Source organism: Ornithodoros turicata, unplaced genomic scaffold (genome assembly GCF_037126465.1).
Source record: "Ornithodoros turicata isolate Travis unplaced genomic scaffold, ASM3712646v1 Chromosome86, whole genome shotgun sequence".
Lineage (NCBI taxonomy): Eukaryota > Metazoa > Arthropoda > Arachnida > Ixodida > Argasidae > Ornithodoros > Ornithodoros turicata.
This window is the reverse complement of record NW_026999394.1, coordinates 414,176-433,956: the sequence shown is the minus strand read 5'-3', so window position 1 is coordinate 433,956 and position 19,781 is coordinate 414,176. Positions and strand designations below refer to the sequence as shown.

The following is a 19,781-nucleotide window of genomic DNA, read 5'->3' as shown; positions in this document are numbered from 1 at the left end:
TGTCCTGCGAGTAAGTGTCACCTCCTGGTGTGGGAATGCGGGTTTAGAGTACGATTGAAGGAATAGATTTACACCACTAAGTGCAAGAGGCACGTAGATGATAAATCGTCGGTTAACTGGTAGGGTAGTATAGTATAGAAGTATGACATAGTTTACTATTGTTGTGTGATGACAGTCAAAGTTAGCACCGGTATGCTATGTGCGCAGAAGGTAGATAAGCTGCCTGTTTTGCTGTGTGCGCGTCTTTTGTTGGCTGTGCTTCACTCATGCTGCTGCCGGGTCGAGCGCTCGGTATGAGCAGAATAAAAGTATGTTCTGCGGCTACTCACCGTCTCGTGGATTAGACACAACATATTGGCGACGAGCTGGACGTACGATCAACCATCTCCGGAAAGAAATCTCACAGCAGTACAGTAACAACTTCGAGGGATAAGGCAACACGCATTGCTCAAGTAGGTTCCCTGAAGTGTTTTGACGAGTCTACTAGTGACTGGACGGCGTATGAAGAAAGACTTCAGTCCTATTTGAATGTCAACCGCGTTGAGGATGACAACAAGGTCGACGCCGTCGTTAGTATTATCGGGCCAAAAACATACGCACTTTTGAATTCTCCCACAAGCCCGGACGCTCCTTCGAAAAAAGAAGTTTAAAGAGATACTGCAGTTACTGCGGGAGCACTACACCCCGAAGCCTTCTGTCATTGGTGAACGAGCGAAATTCCACAGACTTACTGAGCTAGACGACGAAAGCATTAAGGATTTTGCTGCAGCGTTACGGAAGCTTGCTGAAACTTGTAATTTCGGCACATTTTTGGACGAGTCCCTGAGGGACAGGTTTGTTTGTGGGGTACAGCGTGTGGAAATTCAAAGGGTCTTATTTACGGAAGACAAACACCTAACATTTCAGAAGGCATGTGATAAGGCGCAAGCATTAGAAAGCGCGGCCCGTAATGCCACAGCTACGCATGCCAAAGAAGATAGTACGGAAGGACTGCTTAAGATGAAAGAATCTAATCTAACGGTGTTCAAGGTGCGCATCCACCAAGCACGCATCGCAAGCGTGCCCGTTCTTATCGGCAGTCTGTTTCCATTGTAAGAAGACAGGCCATATCTCACGAGCTTGTAGGTTGAGAACGAGTACTAGCCCACCATAGCTTCTAGTACGCTTCTATTAATGACAAAGTAGTTTCGAGTGTCACTTAGAAGGAGCCTTTACTGTTCACTTGGAGGCAAAAACAACGTGGGGTTCTGTCAATGAAAATGACATGGGAATCTTCACTGTTGACTGACTGACATGACGCGCTTAAATCTACATGTGTGCTGCGCTGTGTGTTGTGTCGTCCTTTGTTTGTTTCCCGGCACGTTTTTTTTTAATCGCTTTCAACGTATAAATCTACATACTCCTCGTTGTCATTATTGATGAAATGTTTTGTTCAGTGCTAACATACTGATCCAGGATATTCTGTGACGAGCAACAATTGGGGAAGCACCTGGAACAGAACAACCTCAAGGAACAGGACACAGACACCATGCACAAGCAAGTGTGACAAACGAGGCTTCATCTTCAGAAAACAGTGAGTTCTATGTAGACGTTTGACATTACCTGCGGATATAATTAAATGTTGCAACATGTGTTCTAATTTTTGGAAGCGAGTTTTCAAAACCACAATGAAGCCTTACTACATGTACCCTTGAAAGGAAAGCTAACAGGATTGGGTTTCTTTGTGTGAATATATAAGGGAAAAGAACTGCATCAACATTAAGGTGTGCATGCTAACGTGTTCTCTGGTGTTCTAGTTTTCCATAACTCTGCGTAAAAACGTCCGCGTAACCGACAGAAAAGAACCTCGATTATCTGAAAAGAATTTGAAGAACTGTCCACATAGGGCAAGGCAGGTGGTATTGTCTCGGCAACATCACCTTCATGGAAGATTTTAACGACTCTCGTGTAGTTGTTTGCCAAGCTGTTTTCCCTGATAGGCACCAGTCTCAGTATTCTTGTATTCCTAATTAGTACTACACAATCCACGGTACCTCTCTAAGCACACACGGTCGCCAGCTCATGAAAATATTTGGAAAAAAATGCATTCCGAGCTAAACACTAGACAACAGACATGACATGTGATTATAGAACCAGCGGATGAGGTGGATAGCATCCGGGGGAATATAGCGGAATCTTTTCCTTTCCAACTAGGAATGGGCAAACCAAATCCTCAAATCCTAGACAGGGATTCAGGAATCCCAATGGCAAGAGACGGAGTATTGAATCTTTTGAATCCGCCAACCGGGTTTGCGTTTTGTCTTTTTTTTTCTTTCTTTGTTTTTATTTGCACATAAGGAGTGTGCCGAAATCCTGACTGGCCAGTGGATGTTTTCTTGTTTGTCTGTTTATATTGCTTCACACTGAAACAGTTTAGGCAAGAACTCTTTGGTTCGAAGTTGAAAATTTATGCGGTTTTACTTTTCGATTGTTTCCCAGATTTGTGGAAGTCTCAGAGTTTATGTAGTTATTTCCCATAGTGGAAGAACGACATGTTACATAAATTGCATTTAAGAACGAGTATACGATATATTTTTCCCCCTCGAAGTAAACTATTGTTGAATTTGTTTTTCATTAGACAAAGATATGAAATTGTGCTTGAAATTTTCTTCATTAGAAGTACTTTTTTCCCCGAGGCTTTTGATACGGTTTTTAAAGAGAGGATTCGAGATTCATAAGCTTTGTGGATTCGATTCCCCGGATTCCTGATCACAACCGTCGTTCTTTTTCCTTCTTATTCTTTTACTGAGCTGTGAGATCGTGACAAAACTTACTTTACTGAATTTTCGTAACGAAACTACGAGGTCAGTACAAACGTCGTTTTTGCGGCCGAGCTCTATGGCCAGGTTGACATGCTGTCGAAGAGAGCGTGCAATTACGAGACTAATTACTTAAAATTAAGAATCCTGAAACACGCGTTACAACATCCATCCCTGAGTTTCGATATTCAAATGAGTCAAAACCGCAGGCACCTGGGAGTAACCTGACCCGAGCGGGGAGTAAAAAGTCGAGAGAAAAAGTTTGATCCGCTCATGCTGGGAGTAACCTGAAAGAATTTGTGGTGGTCCCTCCGTCTCGTTGTTACTCTTCGACAAGCATCATGTTTCTTTCTTAAGAAACAATCTGTACAGGGTACCCCTCTCTGGCATGACTTCTGTCCTGACTGGGAACCCTCGAAGATGGCCTCTCTGAAGACCCCTGAATACAGGCCCTCTGGGGACAAACAGTGAGTCGATTACCTTTAATTGATACGCACATTTGTTTGAGCCTGCAGCAACTGTTCACTTCCGGAGCCAATGTTCTCTTACTCATAATTTACACGGGACGATGACAGCCAACAGTTTACTCCCCACGAAGGAAGAGGCGAGAGATCCTTGTGTCCTTGAGTGATCAAGTTCCAGCCCCTCGGATTCACAACCTGAAGAGATGCAGCTCTCACCAGAGTTCAGTGGTCAGATCGTGAAAGTGAAATCGGAGCCACCCGATTTTGCCTGCCAGCCAGAAGAGGGTCAGGTACAGCAACAGCAGTGCAGCAAGCCTTCACCAGGAGGTGATGCTGATGGTAAAATCCTCGTATAAACTATACGTTGAAGATAGTAAGATCTTGTAGATATGCCGCTCAGACCTCTGGCCTCGATGCCTCAGTTGCTAGCGTGTTCACTTACTGGTCCCAAAGTTGCGGGTTCAAACCCTTGTGAGGACACCAGCAAATTGGTGGCGGAGTACAAGTTGCTCAGACACGCATACAACCATCGATCCATGAGGAACGTGTAACAAGGGCAAGGGGTTTCTCATGGATCGAGGGATCAGTGGCCTCGTGGGGAAGGTCAGTCTACTCGAATGTGGTCTTGACCCTGTTACGCGTTGTTCGTGCATTGGCAGGGCGGTGCTGTTCCAAAGACAGTGTCGGCCCTTTCGTTAAAACCGGAATTCTATGCGGAAAATTCCGGAGCAAAAATGGTGATAAGGTACGCTATACCGTTGGTTGGCTGTACACCGAAATAAATATTTCGAAATAAAATACTAAAGAATCAACGCTTAAAACTTCACCGTTTAGAATATTTTTTTAATAATAAACCGCTTAAAAATACACGCTCTAAAAATAAAGGCAGTTAAAATAAATCATGGTTAGGTGTAGGAAGGTAATATTCCGTATGATAGTTTATGGGCGATACAATGTTCCCTTTTCCAGAACTTCCTATTGTGATGTTTCTTAGTCGTGTTTGTATTGTTATCAACTACATTTCTTTGCATAACAGCTACACAAAATATCGAGTCTTAAAGTGATGAGGACGATGCGCGTATAAATACCGGGCATTCACTCTTGACCCTTGAGCAAGCCGAGCTGCGGACTAGGCTAACGAGCTTCGGGAGGATGGCGGGAAGAGCATAGCCATGGCGGTGTTGTGGACAGATTGCGCGGCGACGGTCATCCACACTGGATGCTATTACGTCATCTGTTACACGGAGCGGAATTTAAAATGGTGGCAATGTGAATTGAAGCCAGGAGACAACGCTTCGAATCTGAATCTCTACGGCTGCCTCAGCAGTTTTGTAGGGATTGCAGCACACATGCTCGTTTGATACGGTTGGCATAAGCAGGATTCAGGGCCTTTATAGAGAATTTGAGCTGCAAAGTAAAAAAAAAACATCATTTCATCCGAAAACCCCAGCACCTACTCGGTAACGAGCGACGATTTGTCACCGGGAAGCATACTCAGGACCCATCGCTCCAAAATGCTCGTTTCCCCATCCAGCGGACCATCTCAAGGAAAGAAATGTTAAGAAAGCATGCACACACACAGAAAAAAAAAGGATAGACAGAGAGAGATAAAGCTGGCCAAGTTGCACGACGAAAAAAATTTGCCAGCTGCCAAAGCAGACGGCATCGCCCCTCTAAGTTGGCGACACTGGCCACGCGTCACATACAGACAGACAACCTACTTCCAGTGGAGCGAGATCCTCGTTCACACTTCTTACCCGGGGTAGTCCCAAGCACGATGAGCACGCTACCTTCCGCGGAGGATGTTGAGCCGTCAGCTGTCCACCAATCAGGGACGGTGGATTTTAAAAGGTTTATTTCGAAGGTGTTTATTCTTCAAAGTTGTCGTAGTTTATTTAAGCAGGGTGGATTTTCCTATTATTTATATTGAAGTTTATTTTGCAAGTAGGGCTATTTTTGAGTGTTTTATTCTTACATGATCTATTTCGATGTCGTCGCAGTGGATAAGCCGCAGAGCGCCTGCAAGCAAAAAATAAAAATAAAAATAAAGAATGTGTGTAAGCTGTGGCTAATACGCTGAGATTACGGTACATTCTGCAAATCCTCCTGTGAAGTGTTGTAGAACAGGTGGCAATGAACAGAAGTCTTGTGACCATAGTAGGACCAAAAAGTTTTGCATTTCGTGCAGCAAAACATAAGGAAAACAGTCACAGCTACCATTTACCATATTCTTCCTGCGGATAAAACAGGTTTATTCGCTTCCTTTTGAGCTTTCAGTGCTACGATGAGAAAAAAATCAATTTATAGTGCCGTGCCTGTAATGGCATTTTTATTTATTTATTTATTTATTTATTTATTATTCCAAAACCCAAGGGACCACAAAGGGTCATTACATGGGTAGACGATAAAGAAAAAAAACTTACAACAGCCTTTGCACACTATTAGTTTAAAAGGAGAACAAACAAGAATTATAACAATAATAACAATAGTAATTCAATGCAATAACGATGGTACACTGGACACAGTAGACCTAGGGAAGGAGGTCTATGTGACAACAGAGTTATTAATGAAACAAATGGGAAAGTAAATGCCTGCGGAAGGTTAGGGGATCTGCGATGTCAACAATGTTCTGTGGGAGTGAGTTCCACTCGGTTTCGGCGAGCGGTATGAAAGAGTGTCTGAGGGACTCTGTGCGAGAGATAGTACGTGATACTTTCAGACTGTGATCGGTGCGATGAGAAATATACCGGGCCCGAATGATGTATAGCTGACTCAGGGATGTAGTGTAGAAAAATTTGTGGAATAAGCAGATCCGAAGGTACTTCCTCCTTAATGTCAAAGAGGGAAGACCTAGATTAAGTTTCATTAAGGACACACTTGATTGAATGGAATAGTCCGATAGGATGAAGCGGACGCACCGGTTCTAGACTGACTCAACAAGTGTTTCCAAATATGACTGATGGGGATCCCATATCGAGGCTGCATACTCCAACTGAGGTCGAACCAGAGTGTTATATGCAATTATTTTAACATTTGAGGGCGCTTGTCTTATGTTGCGTCGAAGGAAAGCAAGTGAGCAATTGGCCCTCTTACAGATGGCTAAGATATGGTCCTTCCATGAAAGGTTAGATGAAAAGGTAAGGCCCAGGTACTTGCATGATGTGGAAGGGAAAAGAGAATGATTGGAGATAGAGTAGGTAACAGTTACAGGTTGTGCGGAACGGGTGAAACGAACAAATACGCACTTCGGCAAGCTGAGTTCCATTTGCCAGACTTTGCACCATTCACCAATTAAGTTAAGATCGCGTTGTAATATGACCTGGTCTGATATACTCGATATTGCTCGGTACACCACACAGTCGTCTGCGAAAAGCCGAATTTTTGAAGTGATGTTGGTGGGGAGGTCGTTAATGTATATGAGGAATAATAACGGACCGAGAACGGTGCCCTGAGGGACACCCGACGTGACAGAACAGAAGGATGATAAGGTACCGTTAACTATCGTGGCTTGTTTACGGCAGGATAGGAACTGTTCGATCCAGGTTAAGAGAGATGGGGGAAGGTTTAAACGAGATAATTTATAAAGAAGACCCGTGTGAGATACCTTGTCGAACGCCTTTTTGAGGTCGAGGAAGATAGCGTCTGTCTCCACCCTATTATCCAGGCCAGTTTGTAGGTCATGAACGAAGCTGGCAAGTTGGGTTTCACAAGAGTATTTCTTACGGAATCCGTGTTGGTGTTGATAAAAGAAAGAATGGGCTTCCAAGAAGGAAGAAAGATTTGAATAGATTATGTGTTCAAGAATTTTGGAAGGAACACTTGTCAGAGAAATGGGTCTGTAATTCAATGGTTCACTACGGTCCCCTCCTTTAAAAATTGGCACAACTCTCCCCAAGCGCCAGTCTAGAGGGACAATGCTGGACAAGAGTGATTGCGAAAAAATGATTGCCAGAAACTCGCTAGATATCCTTTTTGTACTTTTCAGTACTTTGGCGTTTATACCGTCAAATCCACAAGCCGAAGATATTTTGAGACCGTCAATTATCTTAGCGATCCCGTTTGCTGAGATTGAGATTTCGTTCATTGGCGGTAGGATGATTTCTTGGACAGGACGATTTTTACGGATATTACTCGAGATAAACACAGTTGCGAAGCTTTCATTAAATATTTCACTGATGGTATTCTCGGGAAGGCTGTTGCCTTCATCGTCACTTAACTGAATTGTTTGAGTGGTAGCCGGATTTAACACGTTCCAAAACTTCCGTGGATTTTGTGTCATCATTGGGTAAGGTGTCCGCGTAAAAGTCCTTTTTCGCTTTCTTAATCGCGAAGGAGCATAGCTTTGCACATGCGCGGTAAGCGGCCAGGCGATCAGGGTTCGGGTCGTGACGAATTCTGCGGAAAAGACGCTTCTTCTTGTTAATTAACCGCCTAGTTGATAGGTTGAACCGCGGTGCTGATGGATTGTGTGATATAGTGGTCGATGGTACATGAGCAGTCACCAGGCCATTCAATAGCTCCTTGAAGACTGACCAGCTCTCCTCCGCTGTTCGGTGCATAGATCGTTCAGTGAATTCCGTTAAACAGGAGGCCAATGTAGCGTTAATGACGTCAAAGTTTGCTTTGTTGTACAACTTAATTACTTTACATTTTTTCTTAGGTGGAGGGTGTTCAAACTGCATATCTGCACAAACAGTAAGATGGTCACTAAGAGGACACGGTGATGTAAATACGGAATCGAATTTTTCGTGCCTAAATGAGGATTTTGAACCTAACACAATTTTTTTTTAAAAATTCAGGCTCTACTCATTATCGTAGTCGTCTTACGATATAAAGGTACAACTTTATTATTAATATTATTGTTATAATAGTAGTATGACAGATGTTTGTAAGGGAGCGCTCACACAGGCCAGCTCAGAGCTGGTGGCAGTGAGTGGGGACCATCAACTGGAGTTAGTGGAGATCGGTCAGTGAGCAAAAACTTCAAAAGTTGGTTGTGCCAATCGACCAATCAGCAGGAGGAGCATTGCCACGTGACTCCCATTGGTGCGATGTGATTTCGTTTGTGCCAAACTATCGGGCACGGGTTCAACTCCTGCACATATAGCTTAGAGATCATTTCTTTTTTTTTCTGCTAAAGGCAAAGAAACATATCTGTATGCATTACTTTAAAGGGGTACTAAAATGCAGGGGCTAGTACGACTAGGAGCGAAACGTGGCACATGTGAGCGTGGCTTAGGAAGATGTCATACATGTGGTTATCGCATCCCGTATTTCTGGTTTTGTCGACCGACGTTTTTGAATGCAATGTGCACGGACAGATTACAACGTAGTGTGATTAGCTTCATTATGGAGATAAACCGTCGCATGAGATTTGCAATATGGCTTACTTCTTCCGTTTTTTTTTTTTTTTTTTTGTTTTACTGCAGGAGTGACATCTGGTACGTGTCACATTAAAGAAGAACGTCGAGAGGAATCTTCCAATGAACATCCAATCATAGAAGTGAAGACAGAGCCTTACAATGTTGCAATCATAACAGAGCTGGACCAGATGGGACGCAACTGTGATTCAATACCTGAAGGTAAATACAAAGTGCTCAAGGGCATTTATAAACCCAGGCCGTGACACATGGGCAGTCTTCAATGCACCGATGCACCGATCCAGATTGAGTGTGACAGTGCGTTCTGGGTATAAAATGATGTGAGCGCAAACAATTGCTAGGACACCTTGTAATTCTGAAGATCAGCTTAAACTCTTAATGCTGTAGCTGAACGCACTAATACCAATACCGCTGTCACAAGGGCTGTCTTGAACGACCATCGAGATTGATGACCATTGAAGATGCAGGTAGGTTCCCCTAGAACGTAATGTGTCAACCTAACAGAAAACATTGGATCCAACATTCATTGAGAAGTTGACGCATCACCCGCTTGATGGCGCCACACGCATTTTCGATGGACGTTGGCCTCAGTGGAGACTGCCCGTGTGGCACGGTAATAAGATTAGACAGATTAGATTAGAGATAAATTTCAATTTAAAAAATGCATCGTATGCATTAATTTCGGTACGCCGAGTGGGGCACCAAGTGCCTTCTTAGTCCCAACGTATCTCTGACACGTGGGGAGCTCCTGGACGATTGGAAGATAGCCAAGGTTGTTCCAGTTCCTAAAACAGGTTGCAAACTAAACATTGCAAATTACCGGCCGATATCCCTTCTGAGCACATGTAGTAAGGCATTAGAACATGTCGTATATAAGCATATTTCCAAATATCTGTAAGGTAAGAATTTCTTCTCTACCTGTCAACATGGCTTTCGCCACTGCCTAAGCGCAGTGACACAGCTTGTGAACACAACCCATGATCTTGCTAAAGTTGTAGACGCTCGTTGACAAGTTTGCGTTACTTTTATTTGATAGAGTTTCTCACAGGACTATTATTAAAGTTGAAGGAAATTATAAGAGATGACCTTTATACTTGGTTTTCCAATTACCTTTACAGTAGAAAACAATTTGCCCACACGAATAACGCTGACTCGTCCTTCGTAACAGTTACACCCGGTGTTCCCCCAGGGCTCGGTCCTGGGTCCTTTGTTGTTTTTAATTTTCATAAATGATGTTAGCGTGGGTAGCGATATTAAAGTGAACTTTTTTGCAGATGACTGTGTATTCTATAAAGAGATCAGTGGCGGTGATGACTATGCAGGTTTAAATAATTGTTTGCAGAAAATAGCAGACTGTTGTGAGACTTAGCAGTTACCTCTTAACATAAAGAAGTGTGTGGTCATGAGTGCCACTCGCAAAAGGAGACCGCTCACCTTCGATTTTTGTATTAACTCAATGAATCTCTCGAGGGTCTCCAAATACAAATACCTGGGCGTTTCTCTTACATCAGACTTGCTCTGGAATATGCACATCCAATACATAACGAAGAAGGCTGACAAGAAATTATGGTTTCTTAAACGTCATTTTCGTGAATGCACAGCTCGTACTGCGTTAACAGCTATCAGAACATTAGTCCGTCTTATTTTGGAATATAGTGATAATTTCTGGGACCCTTACACCAACGCGAATATATCCGACTTCTTGAATCCGTTCAAAGGAGAGCGTTACGTTTTATTTTCAAGTCGTACTGTTGTCACACCTCAGTTACTCCTCTTTACGCACGGTGTGACTTAATGCCGCTGGGAGAGCTAGAAAGACCCATCGGCTGCAGTTCCTTTTTTTTTTGTTTTTTTTTTCAATTACTTAGTGGTCAATTTCAAATTCATCATAAGTACTACATCACTCTGCATGTACCCAGATCAACGCGGCTAAGCCATCAGAGCACACTCAAAGCATTCCGGTGCAGGACTGACTGCTTTCAACACTCGTTCTTTCCTCGAACTGTCGAAGAACGAAATGAGTCTGAGTTCTTCGGGCATGGAGGACGATGTCTGTGTGGCTGGTTTAGCAAGCAGCCATCACTGGTGTTCTGTCAACAAAGAAAGTCCCGCCGTCTGCTCTTCGTTGGTCCCCATTCATTCTCAGGGGCATTCGCGAAGCATTTCTATATTTCGGGTGTTGATGAATTTACCGAATACTTTGGGCTTCCTACATTTGTGTATTCTCTCTGTCACCTTTCTGCAGAATGTAACATCTCGGCCATCGATTTACATAGAGCAGAAATTTTTGTGCCACCTTCTATGGAATGCCACGTACTGCAAAGGAAAAAAACAAACAAATATAGTGAACAAAATTAGGTATTTTTCAAAACGATCAAGGGGTTAACTTTTAAATCGTGATTTCGGGCACAAGCGGGCACAGGGCAGGTTGAGTGGACCATCCTAGTTGCAAGCCGTACTTAACGTCTAACAGATTCTGAAACACCCACGTGGGTGAAAATATCCACCCTCTAATTTTAATATGCAATTCAGCCGAAACTACTGCGAGAGTGGCGAAAAAGAGAACTTATGTTCCATGTACACCAGTAACGAAATATGAACGATTTTTTCCAGTCTACTCGAAACGGTTGAGCTAGTACATCGTTGGCTAGTTTTCACTGGAATGGCTTAGCTGTGTCAAATGCGCATAATGGCCCGGAAGCCCTTCCTGCACATTCGGGGTCACATGATGGCGGAGATATAACTGTGCATATTTAAGCATAACCTAATTATACGACACTGAAACAAAAATTAACAAAAATATTCATACAGGAAAAGAAACAAAATGCTGTGACTGTTTCGAATTGAGCTTAGATTGTTCGGAGCGATAGTCCTACACTTCACTCCTTGGCAAATACCGGAGTGGTGTGAGTTGCTTTGAGCTCGTGGCCTCAGTCATACACAATGGGGATTATTTGTGGAGTCGGAACGTGAACGGCCTGACAAAGCTTTGTGAATGTGGTGCCATCTAGTTTTTCATAGATCGAGAATCAGAGATGCTCCTTGTCTGTTATGCCGTCGTAATGTCCGATTTGTGAAATTTCAGACGCAAGAGGGAACACTGATACGCTCCATATTAAGGGCAAGCCTAAAGGCACTTGTGATCAAGAATACTCTAGTTGCGCTTCTTCAGGTGCACAGTTCAGCACAACAACAGTTGAACTGCAGCCCGACGGCACTGCACTATTCACTATGAATGACCAACCCGCTGGGCGACATCGAGACCAGAGCAAGCCACGTGCACTCGCATGCATGTCGAATGCCAGCCTCGAATGCCACATGTTTGCAGAGTGTCACAATGAGTCTGAAAAGTGTTCCACTCCTCCTCCGACGGATATACAGATGGGAGAGAAGGGTTCTGGGTGCAACATCTATCCCTCTGCATTCTCGTGGTCACGAAGTGACGACAACCATGTGGCGAAGCATACTGAGAAGAGGCCATACAAGTGCGATGTCTGCCCTGCGGAGTTCAGTCAGGGCGGGCACCAACGGCAGCACAAGCGAGCCCACACGGGCGAGAAGCCATACAAGTGCGATGTCTGCCCTGCGGAGTTCAGTCAGGGCGGGCACCTACGGCGGCACAAGCGAGCACACACGGGAGAGAAGCCATACAAGTGCGATATCTGCCCTGCGGAGTTCAGTCAGGGCGGGCACCTACGGCGGCACAAGCGAGCACACACGGGAGAGAAGCCATACAAGTGCGATGTCTGCCCTGCAGAGTTCAGTCAGGGCGGGCACCTACGGCAGCACAAGCGAGCACACACGGGAGAAAAGCCACACAAGTGCGATGTCTGCCCTGCGGAGTTCAGTCAGGGCGCGAACCTACGGCAGCACAAGCGAGCACACACGGGAGAGAAGCCATACAAGTGCGATGTCTGCTCTGCGGAGTTCAGTTGGGGCGGAAACCTACGGCAGCACAAGCGAGCACACACGGGAGAGAAGCCATACAAGTGCGATGTCTGCCCTGCGGAGTTCAGTCATAGCGGGAACCTACGGCGGCACAAGCGAGCACACACGGGAGAGAAGCCATACAAGTGCGATGTCTGCCCTGCGGAGTTTAGTCAAGGCGCGCACCTACGGCGGCACAAGCGAGCACACACGGGAGAGAAGCCATACAAGTGCGATGTCTGCCCTGCGGAGTTCAGTCAGGGCGGGCACGTACGGCAGCACAAGCGAGCACACACGGGAGAGAAGCCATAGAAGTGCGATGTCTGCCCTGCGGAGTTCAGTCAGGGCGTGCACCTACGGCAGCACAAGCGAGCACACACGGCAGATAAGCCATACAAGTGCGATGTCTGCCCTGCGGAGTTCAGTCAGGGCGTGCACCTACGGCAGCAGAAGCGAACACACACTGAAGAGAAGCCATACAAGTGTGATGTCTGCCCTGCGGAGTTCAGTTGGGGCGGAAACCTACGGCGGCATAAGAGAGCACACACGGGCGAGAAGCCATACAAGTGCCACCTCTGCCACGCAGAGTTCAGCCGCAGCGGGGCCCTACAGCAGCACAAGCGGGCACACACGGGGGAGAAGCCATACAAGTGTGACGTTTGCCACGCAAAGTTTAGTTACAACGGGAATCTACAGCAGCACAAGCGGACACACACGGGCGAGAAGCCATACAAGTGTGAAGTCTGCCATGCAGAGTTCAGCCTGATCGGGCACCTACAGCAGCACAAGCGGACACATACGGGCGAGAAGCCATACAACTGCGATGTCTGCCATGCAGAGTTCAGCAGGGGCGGGAACCTACAACAGCACATGCGGATACACACGGGCGAGAAGCCATACAAGTGCCATCTATGCCACGCAGAGTTCAGACAGCGCGGAACCTTGACACGTCACAAGCGAACACACACGGCTGAGCAGCCATAAAATTGCAACCTCTGTCCTGCAGTGTTCATCCACAACCCAAACTTGCGGTGTGAAACATGTGCAGTCCCTGTCGTGTAGAATATCAAAAGCAGACAGCTTGGGGTGAGAAACCACAAAGGAGCGTTCTCTGTTCTGCAAAGCTGAGGCACAGCACAAACCTGCAGTGAAACAAGAAGACCTACATGGGTGTGAAGCCATACAAGTGCAACCTCTGTGCTGCAGAGGACGAACGCACAAAGTTAGAGAAGCTGCTGCTAGAGCTAGTTCAGCCAGAGCATGAACCTGTGACCTAACATGCAGCCACGACACACTTGGGATGGTGACCATACAAGTGCTTAGAGGCCGCGTACACTTTAAAGTGCACCAGTCCTGGGCTGTCGCATGTCCTTGATGCAGACATCTGAAGAAGCACATGCTCATGCACAGATAGGCGAACGCTATTCCGATGCGATCTGTATTCCGCCGTATTTTACTTGTGTTTCACATTTTTGAAACTCTCACTCACGAACAGGCAGAGGGTAAAAAGAGGTGGTGACATATGTGAAACGTAAACAAACAAACAAACAACCAACGAAGGGACAGACATACAATGGCTCTGAACTGCTAACCAGTGTTTACTTCCATGAAAAACATGCATTGCATTGCTTCCGTTTTGCCTCTGTGTTCCTTTCTTTATTCATTTCCTCTGTTTATGATGAATGCTTCGTTTACGCCCTGCATCTCCTCACCTGATGACACAAACGAATAAGTCAACCCAAAGAAATAAAAGAATATTTCTACAAGACGTCACGACTTGTAAGATGAATTCCTTTGTGTAGAATATGTGTTACGAGCATCTGTTGTGGAACGCGTTGCAATTTGTTAACAGTTTCTGAATGAAATCTCAGGAGAAATCACCAAGGGATTATTGTGTATAGTATGAGAGAGTAAGGGCTGTGACGTCAGTCTCGAGAACATTTTTTTTTGTTGGTTTGTGCCGAAAGGGTGGACCGGAGACTGCAACGACTAGAAGTACAGCTCCCATCAACCTTAGTAATAACATGAGAAGAAAAACGATGGCCTCGTTCCGTCATATGCGGTGAAAAGTAATGAAACATGCACGCATCTGTGCACTTAACCTGGTCAAAACATGCAGTAAAAATGTGTCATATATGCGGTAAAAACTCGAGCTGTATATGAAGCTTTTTAACTGGATACGTTGGGGTTGCAGTGAAAGGCCACTAAAGCGGGATATTTAAAAAAAATAATAATAATAGGAGGCGGTGTTTGGATGATATGAACTGTTGAAGGAAATGTTTGCCACCAGGTACCGTTGAGTACTGTCAAAAATGACCTCCCTACGTCGCCCGTTGTGAGAGGAACATACACGAAGACTGAAAGTAAGGTGCGCCTGCACAACCCTCGGTAGGGTGGCGTCAGGAACCGAAGCAAACAGATCGCCGACCGACCTTTGCGAGCCCCTCGTGTACACCTTTCACCACATCCAAGGATTCGACAGGCAGGAGGCCTCCCGTTTCAAGCCTCCGGATGGCTCGTGCAAAGAAGACTAAGTGCGTTCTCACTAACTGTATCTCCACAGCTAGCACTGGCTTTTCAAAGAGCGCTTGTGCTTCTCCGACTGCGTCGCTGTCCTCGGAACAAAACGTGTTCACCACGTCCTTCGGGGTGTCGAAGTGAGCGGCGTAGAGATCGACTGCCTCCAGCCAGGTTCCCCTTCTTGTGACGCAATAGGTTCAGGGAGCAGGGGAACGTCTGGCATCATTGCTCGGTATGTTACTCTTTGACTTGTCGCCTTCACAAAAACTTTCTTCTCGAGTGACACCTTCTTTGGCCCCCTAACTTTTTCTGCCATGTGCTTGAGGCCGTGCACCAAACATGTTACGTGCATGACGTTTGCATAGGAAACTTTCGTGGTGTCAGCAGCCTTTATCATGTACGCAGCTGCACCTGCATACAATATCCTAAAGTTCTCTCTCCGCCCCCCATCTGGCGAGAGTACCTTGAGAGCATCGTTTACGAATCTGGCTACGGTGCCGTGGTTTGTTTTCTCGAGTGTTCAACTCGCAAGCAGACAAGGCCTCTGGACCTTTGATTATCGTCAAGTTTTCCAACAACCAGATGCGCTACATAGCGACCGCAGGCGTCCGTCGTCTCATCCGCAGCAGGCCACATTGGGCCGTTTCTAACAGAAGACCTTGTTTCATTCACGGCTTTCTCGTACAAACGAGGCAGGTAATTCTTTCGGAGAGTTGATTCTGCCGGTATCTTCGTGCGAGTGTACTTCTCGAGGCATTTTCTTAACGTCGAATTTTCGAGTTTGCACCACGGAATATGTTAGTTGCGACAAAGTCTTCAGAAAGGTCTTCCGCACAAAATTCGTCAAGCTCTGAGGGCGAGAGCTCGCAGGGTGGGGATGTAGAAGTTGCGGAAGTTCTGCTCCCCTTTGCTTTTTCAGAAATGTGAGACCTCACATGCTGGTCCACCTGGAACTTCCTGTCTGCACTGACCTATAAGAGACAGAAAAAAAAAGGAAAATAACGGAAAAATCGTGTCAGGAAACATAACCAGCCGTGACAATGAATTTCTGTGAAGCAAATAAAAACTAAAGAACGGCATTGATGATGTGTCGTTAATAAACGTCTTTGCGCGTACATTGTGTCGCAAAGCAGGCCACATTTGCGCTTATTTGCTCGAAAGAATCTCGTTCGTAATCCTCCCTAATACCTGAAAGCCCATGCCTTGTACACGTTAAGGGAGGAAACTTAAGTGTCGCTCGTCTATATAGTTGAATGTTCCATGCTTTCTTACCTTCTTCTCGCAAATCCTGCGGAATGATACCCTTCCCTCGGTGAACAAATCTGGATTCTCTGTCGTCCATGTCTTATAGAGGCCTGAAATTGAAGGCTTAGGTCTTGGCATCGTAAGGAAACGACGTAAAAGCGACGGACGAACGATAGGAGCCAAGAGAACGCGCTATACTCTCTGTTGCAGACAGAGAGGGCACAGTCTGCATTCAGCGCAATCAGAGTGGTGTGGACGCAGCAGGGACGGAATCTCAAGAAGACGTCACGATGCCAAGTGTCTAATCGGCGGATTGCAATGCGAAATGTGGTTCAGATTGATACGTCATATGTGACGAGCGGGGGAAATATGCAGCAACGTGTGAAATATGCACTTACATGTACTTAAAACATACGGCAAATCGTTTGGGACAAGGCTCAAATTTGCTTCAATGTCACCACCAGTGTAAACCATGTTCATGAAACAATATGTAGAGCTGGGCACGGGTGCGAGAATACTCGAGGATACCCGCAGTTACCCGCATATCGTCACGAATTGCGGGTAGGAATTCGTGACCGCTGCGGGAAAAATGCGGGTGTACCCGCAATGCGCGACCGCGGAATGACCTCAACTAAGTGATCCCTCTCTGTCACACGCGAGCTCAGCAGTGCCCTATGTTGTTGGCCACATAAATCCATTTGCCACACAGCAGCAGGCAATTGCTGGCGGATTTAGTAGTAGTAGTAGTAGTGCTGGCGAGAGAGTTCGATTATTAATGCAGACATATATGGCTCTCCCGTGAATTGCAGTTTGTTGATGTGGTGTTGCGGTCCCAGCATGGAACCTTTAATGGAAAAGTAACTAAAGAACACTGATAAGACACATACCGTCCACCCCATTGCACTCGACATTCAGTACATTGTGCTTGTGCATCGTGCACAATAGGGATTATTTGTAGAGTTGGAACGCGAACAGTGTGACAAGGCATTGCTAATGTGGTGCCATCTAGTTTTTCAAAGATCGAGAATCAGAGATGCGCCTGGACTGGTATGCCCTCAGAATGTCCCATTTATGAAATTTCAGACTCAATAAGAAGTACTGATACGCACCAGTAGTGCCAGCTTGTCCACGACCCTATATGTTGACGCTGGAGAGGTTAACGACAAACTGCCAGCTGAGAACGGCGAGCACGAGGCGGTGATGGGGCATGATCCTCGTGTCATTTCAGGCAGCCGCGTTGCCCGCTTACTGGAGCACTTCAGAAACCAGGAATTTGAGCACTGCTACGGCATAAACCCGTGCGCCTCCTCCCAGACGTTCGGCGAACGAGCCTTGGGTATGACGCGAAAAATACGACCGAACACTCGTTTGATGACCCGGGTCGTCCTCTTTCACTTGGTAGTGCATGCTTTTCCTCGACTTGACATCCACCTGAGTGAAAGAGCAGGACACGACACGAACACATAGGCATTACTGTGGAAAGAAGTGGAGCATCACTGTGAAATGAAAGAAACCACCTGCGCTGTATGAATCACAAGAACCACAGCCTTAGCTATCGTCGATTCACCTCTTTCCCCCATAGTCTTTGTTCCACTTTGCGCAATTGTGCCTCACTTCATGTGTTTTGCTGGCATCCGCTACTACATCTACTACTCGTACATCTCCCTTGAACGCCTTGGCATTGCATGCTTTTGGCTTATGCTTGTGCTCGCGTTTCAGTTTCCTCGGATGCCTCAGCACTGCGCATGTTGAGTTAAGTAAAGTACGTTGGCCGCGTCGTGAATATTGTTGGAAATTGTGTCAGAGCGTCGTCTGCGAGCACCAGTTAGCATGCAACGCAAAATCAACACTGAAGTACAGTAATAATAAACCTCTACTTGGTAAACGTCATATCATGACGTTGGTAGACAGACTGAAACCGAAACAGATCGGAAATGGAGAGCTGGGTTCCACGAATGGGCACATGTTCGCTGCCTCTTATGGAAAGAAAAGTAGGACCGAAGGTAGATTCCCTTTCAGAGACCATCGGTAATCCCCTCAAGACCGTACCTTTAGTGCGCGACCTTGTTCGCCACTATCTTTGGACGTAGTTCAACTCTATCAAATTGGTGCCAGTGTCGAACATTATGACGTCATTTGTTTACAAACAAGGAGAGGTCTATTATTGAACCAAAGTTTTGCACAGAAAATCCACAAGTATTGCACTTTTTACTTTTCCAATTACTGGAAACTTGCTTATTTTTAAATAGTGCATAATCTTACTCAATGCAACACTTGTCGTAGATTTTGTTTATAAAACTCGGGTTGTAGAAAAATAATAACTAAAAAGATAGAGAGCAGACACACAGTAATAATTTATTTGAAAATCAACGATGCCATCTCGAAGAAATCACCCCGGTGCACGAGGGTTGCAGGGACAGACCTGTGGCAAAAGAGTTGCAAGGCATCACACCACATGGCTCCACCGATGTCGATACGCATGAAAGAGAGAGACAGAGCAACAAAATACTGGAGGGGAATAAACATGGCAACAAGAAAAACACTGTTGAACAAGTATGAGATCATGTACAAAATATTACTCATTGGGAGGGAAAAGGACGAGCGCGAAGCTAGCCATCGGGGCGCTTAGGCCTAACTACAGTGTTTGGGCTCATTCTGGTTTGCTTGGAACACAGAAAAAGTACTAGGTGCGGGTAAAAATTCAAGAAGACACTACAAATCAACTCTAAACATGGGGCAGTGCATACACTGGTCATGTTCGCATAAAACGAACTCACAGCTAGGCAAAAATGTGCCAAGACCAGACACGTCGGGGAAAAGGTTTATCCACTACGGCAAATGACTCATCCTTTGCCCTGCAGCCATGGAGCGTCCGCTCGCGTCGACAGCCAGACCAGGCTCCCACAGCTCCCGATAGAGCCCATAGTTTGAGATAATTCAGGCAACACTGGGCATGCAAGCAGTGAAAAAGCACGGTGATGCATACCATTCGGCAAATCAGGAGTCAGTTTGGCTCCCCTTTCAGCCGGTCCTGACTACCATCGACTTCTCATCGTTTTCATGTCTATTCGCTCGTTATTCCGCATTTCAAAACAACTAAGACAAGTTTTGAACAAATCACATTCGTTTAGTGCACAGTATTAACTGAGAAGTCTCTCAGAGTCCAAAGCTCCTTGCGTTCGTTGACAGACTGCAATCAAACCGTGAAGTGGGCGGAGCTAATAGTGACCAATCAGGTGGCTTAGAACTGGATTTTGGCTTAGAATTGAATTAAAATAGGCTTCTCTCGGATTCGAGAGAACTCTTGGCTGCAGGACCTCTCCGTCTACTACTAAGCTCTCTGTGCCGTTCCTTGATTGGCCTTGTCTGTGCCAAAGGACGCTCACCGATTCGCCTTGCCCAAGTGACGTCTACAGAAAGGGTATTCAGGAATGCTCTCAGTATCC

The 19,781-nt window shown here is 45.7% G+C and overlaps 1 protein-coding gene across 1 annotated transcript; it reads left to right on the top strand.

The window, feature by feature from the left end:
- Positions 1-35: 35 nt before the first annotated feature.
- LOC135374617 (zinc finger protein 184-like) lies at positions 36-14,338 on the top strand. Its single transcript, XM_064607579.1, has 6 exons — positions 36-452; positions 1,456-1,573; positions 3,171-3,265; positions 3,374-3,601; positions 8,692-8,844; positions 11,729-14,338. The coding sequence occupies exons 4-6, from the start codon at positions 3,466-3,468 to the stop codon at positions 12,880-12,882; spliced, it is 1,443 nt and encodes a 480-aa protein (XP_064463649.1). The 5' UTR covers positions 36-452; positions 1,456-1,573; positions 3,171-3,265; positions 3,374-3,465; the 3' UTR covers positions 12,883-14,338.
- The last annotated feature ends 5,443 nt before the right edge of the window (positions 14,339-19,781 follow it).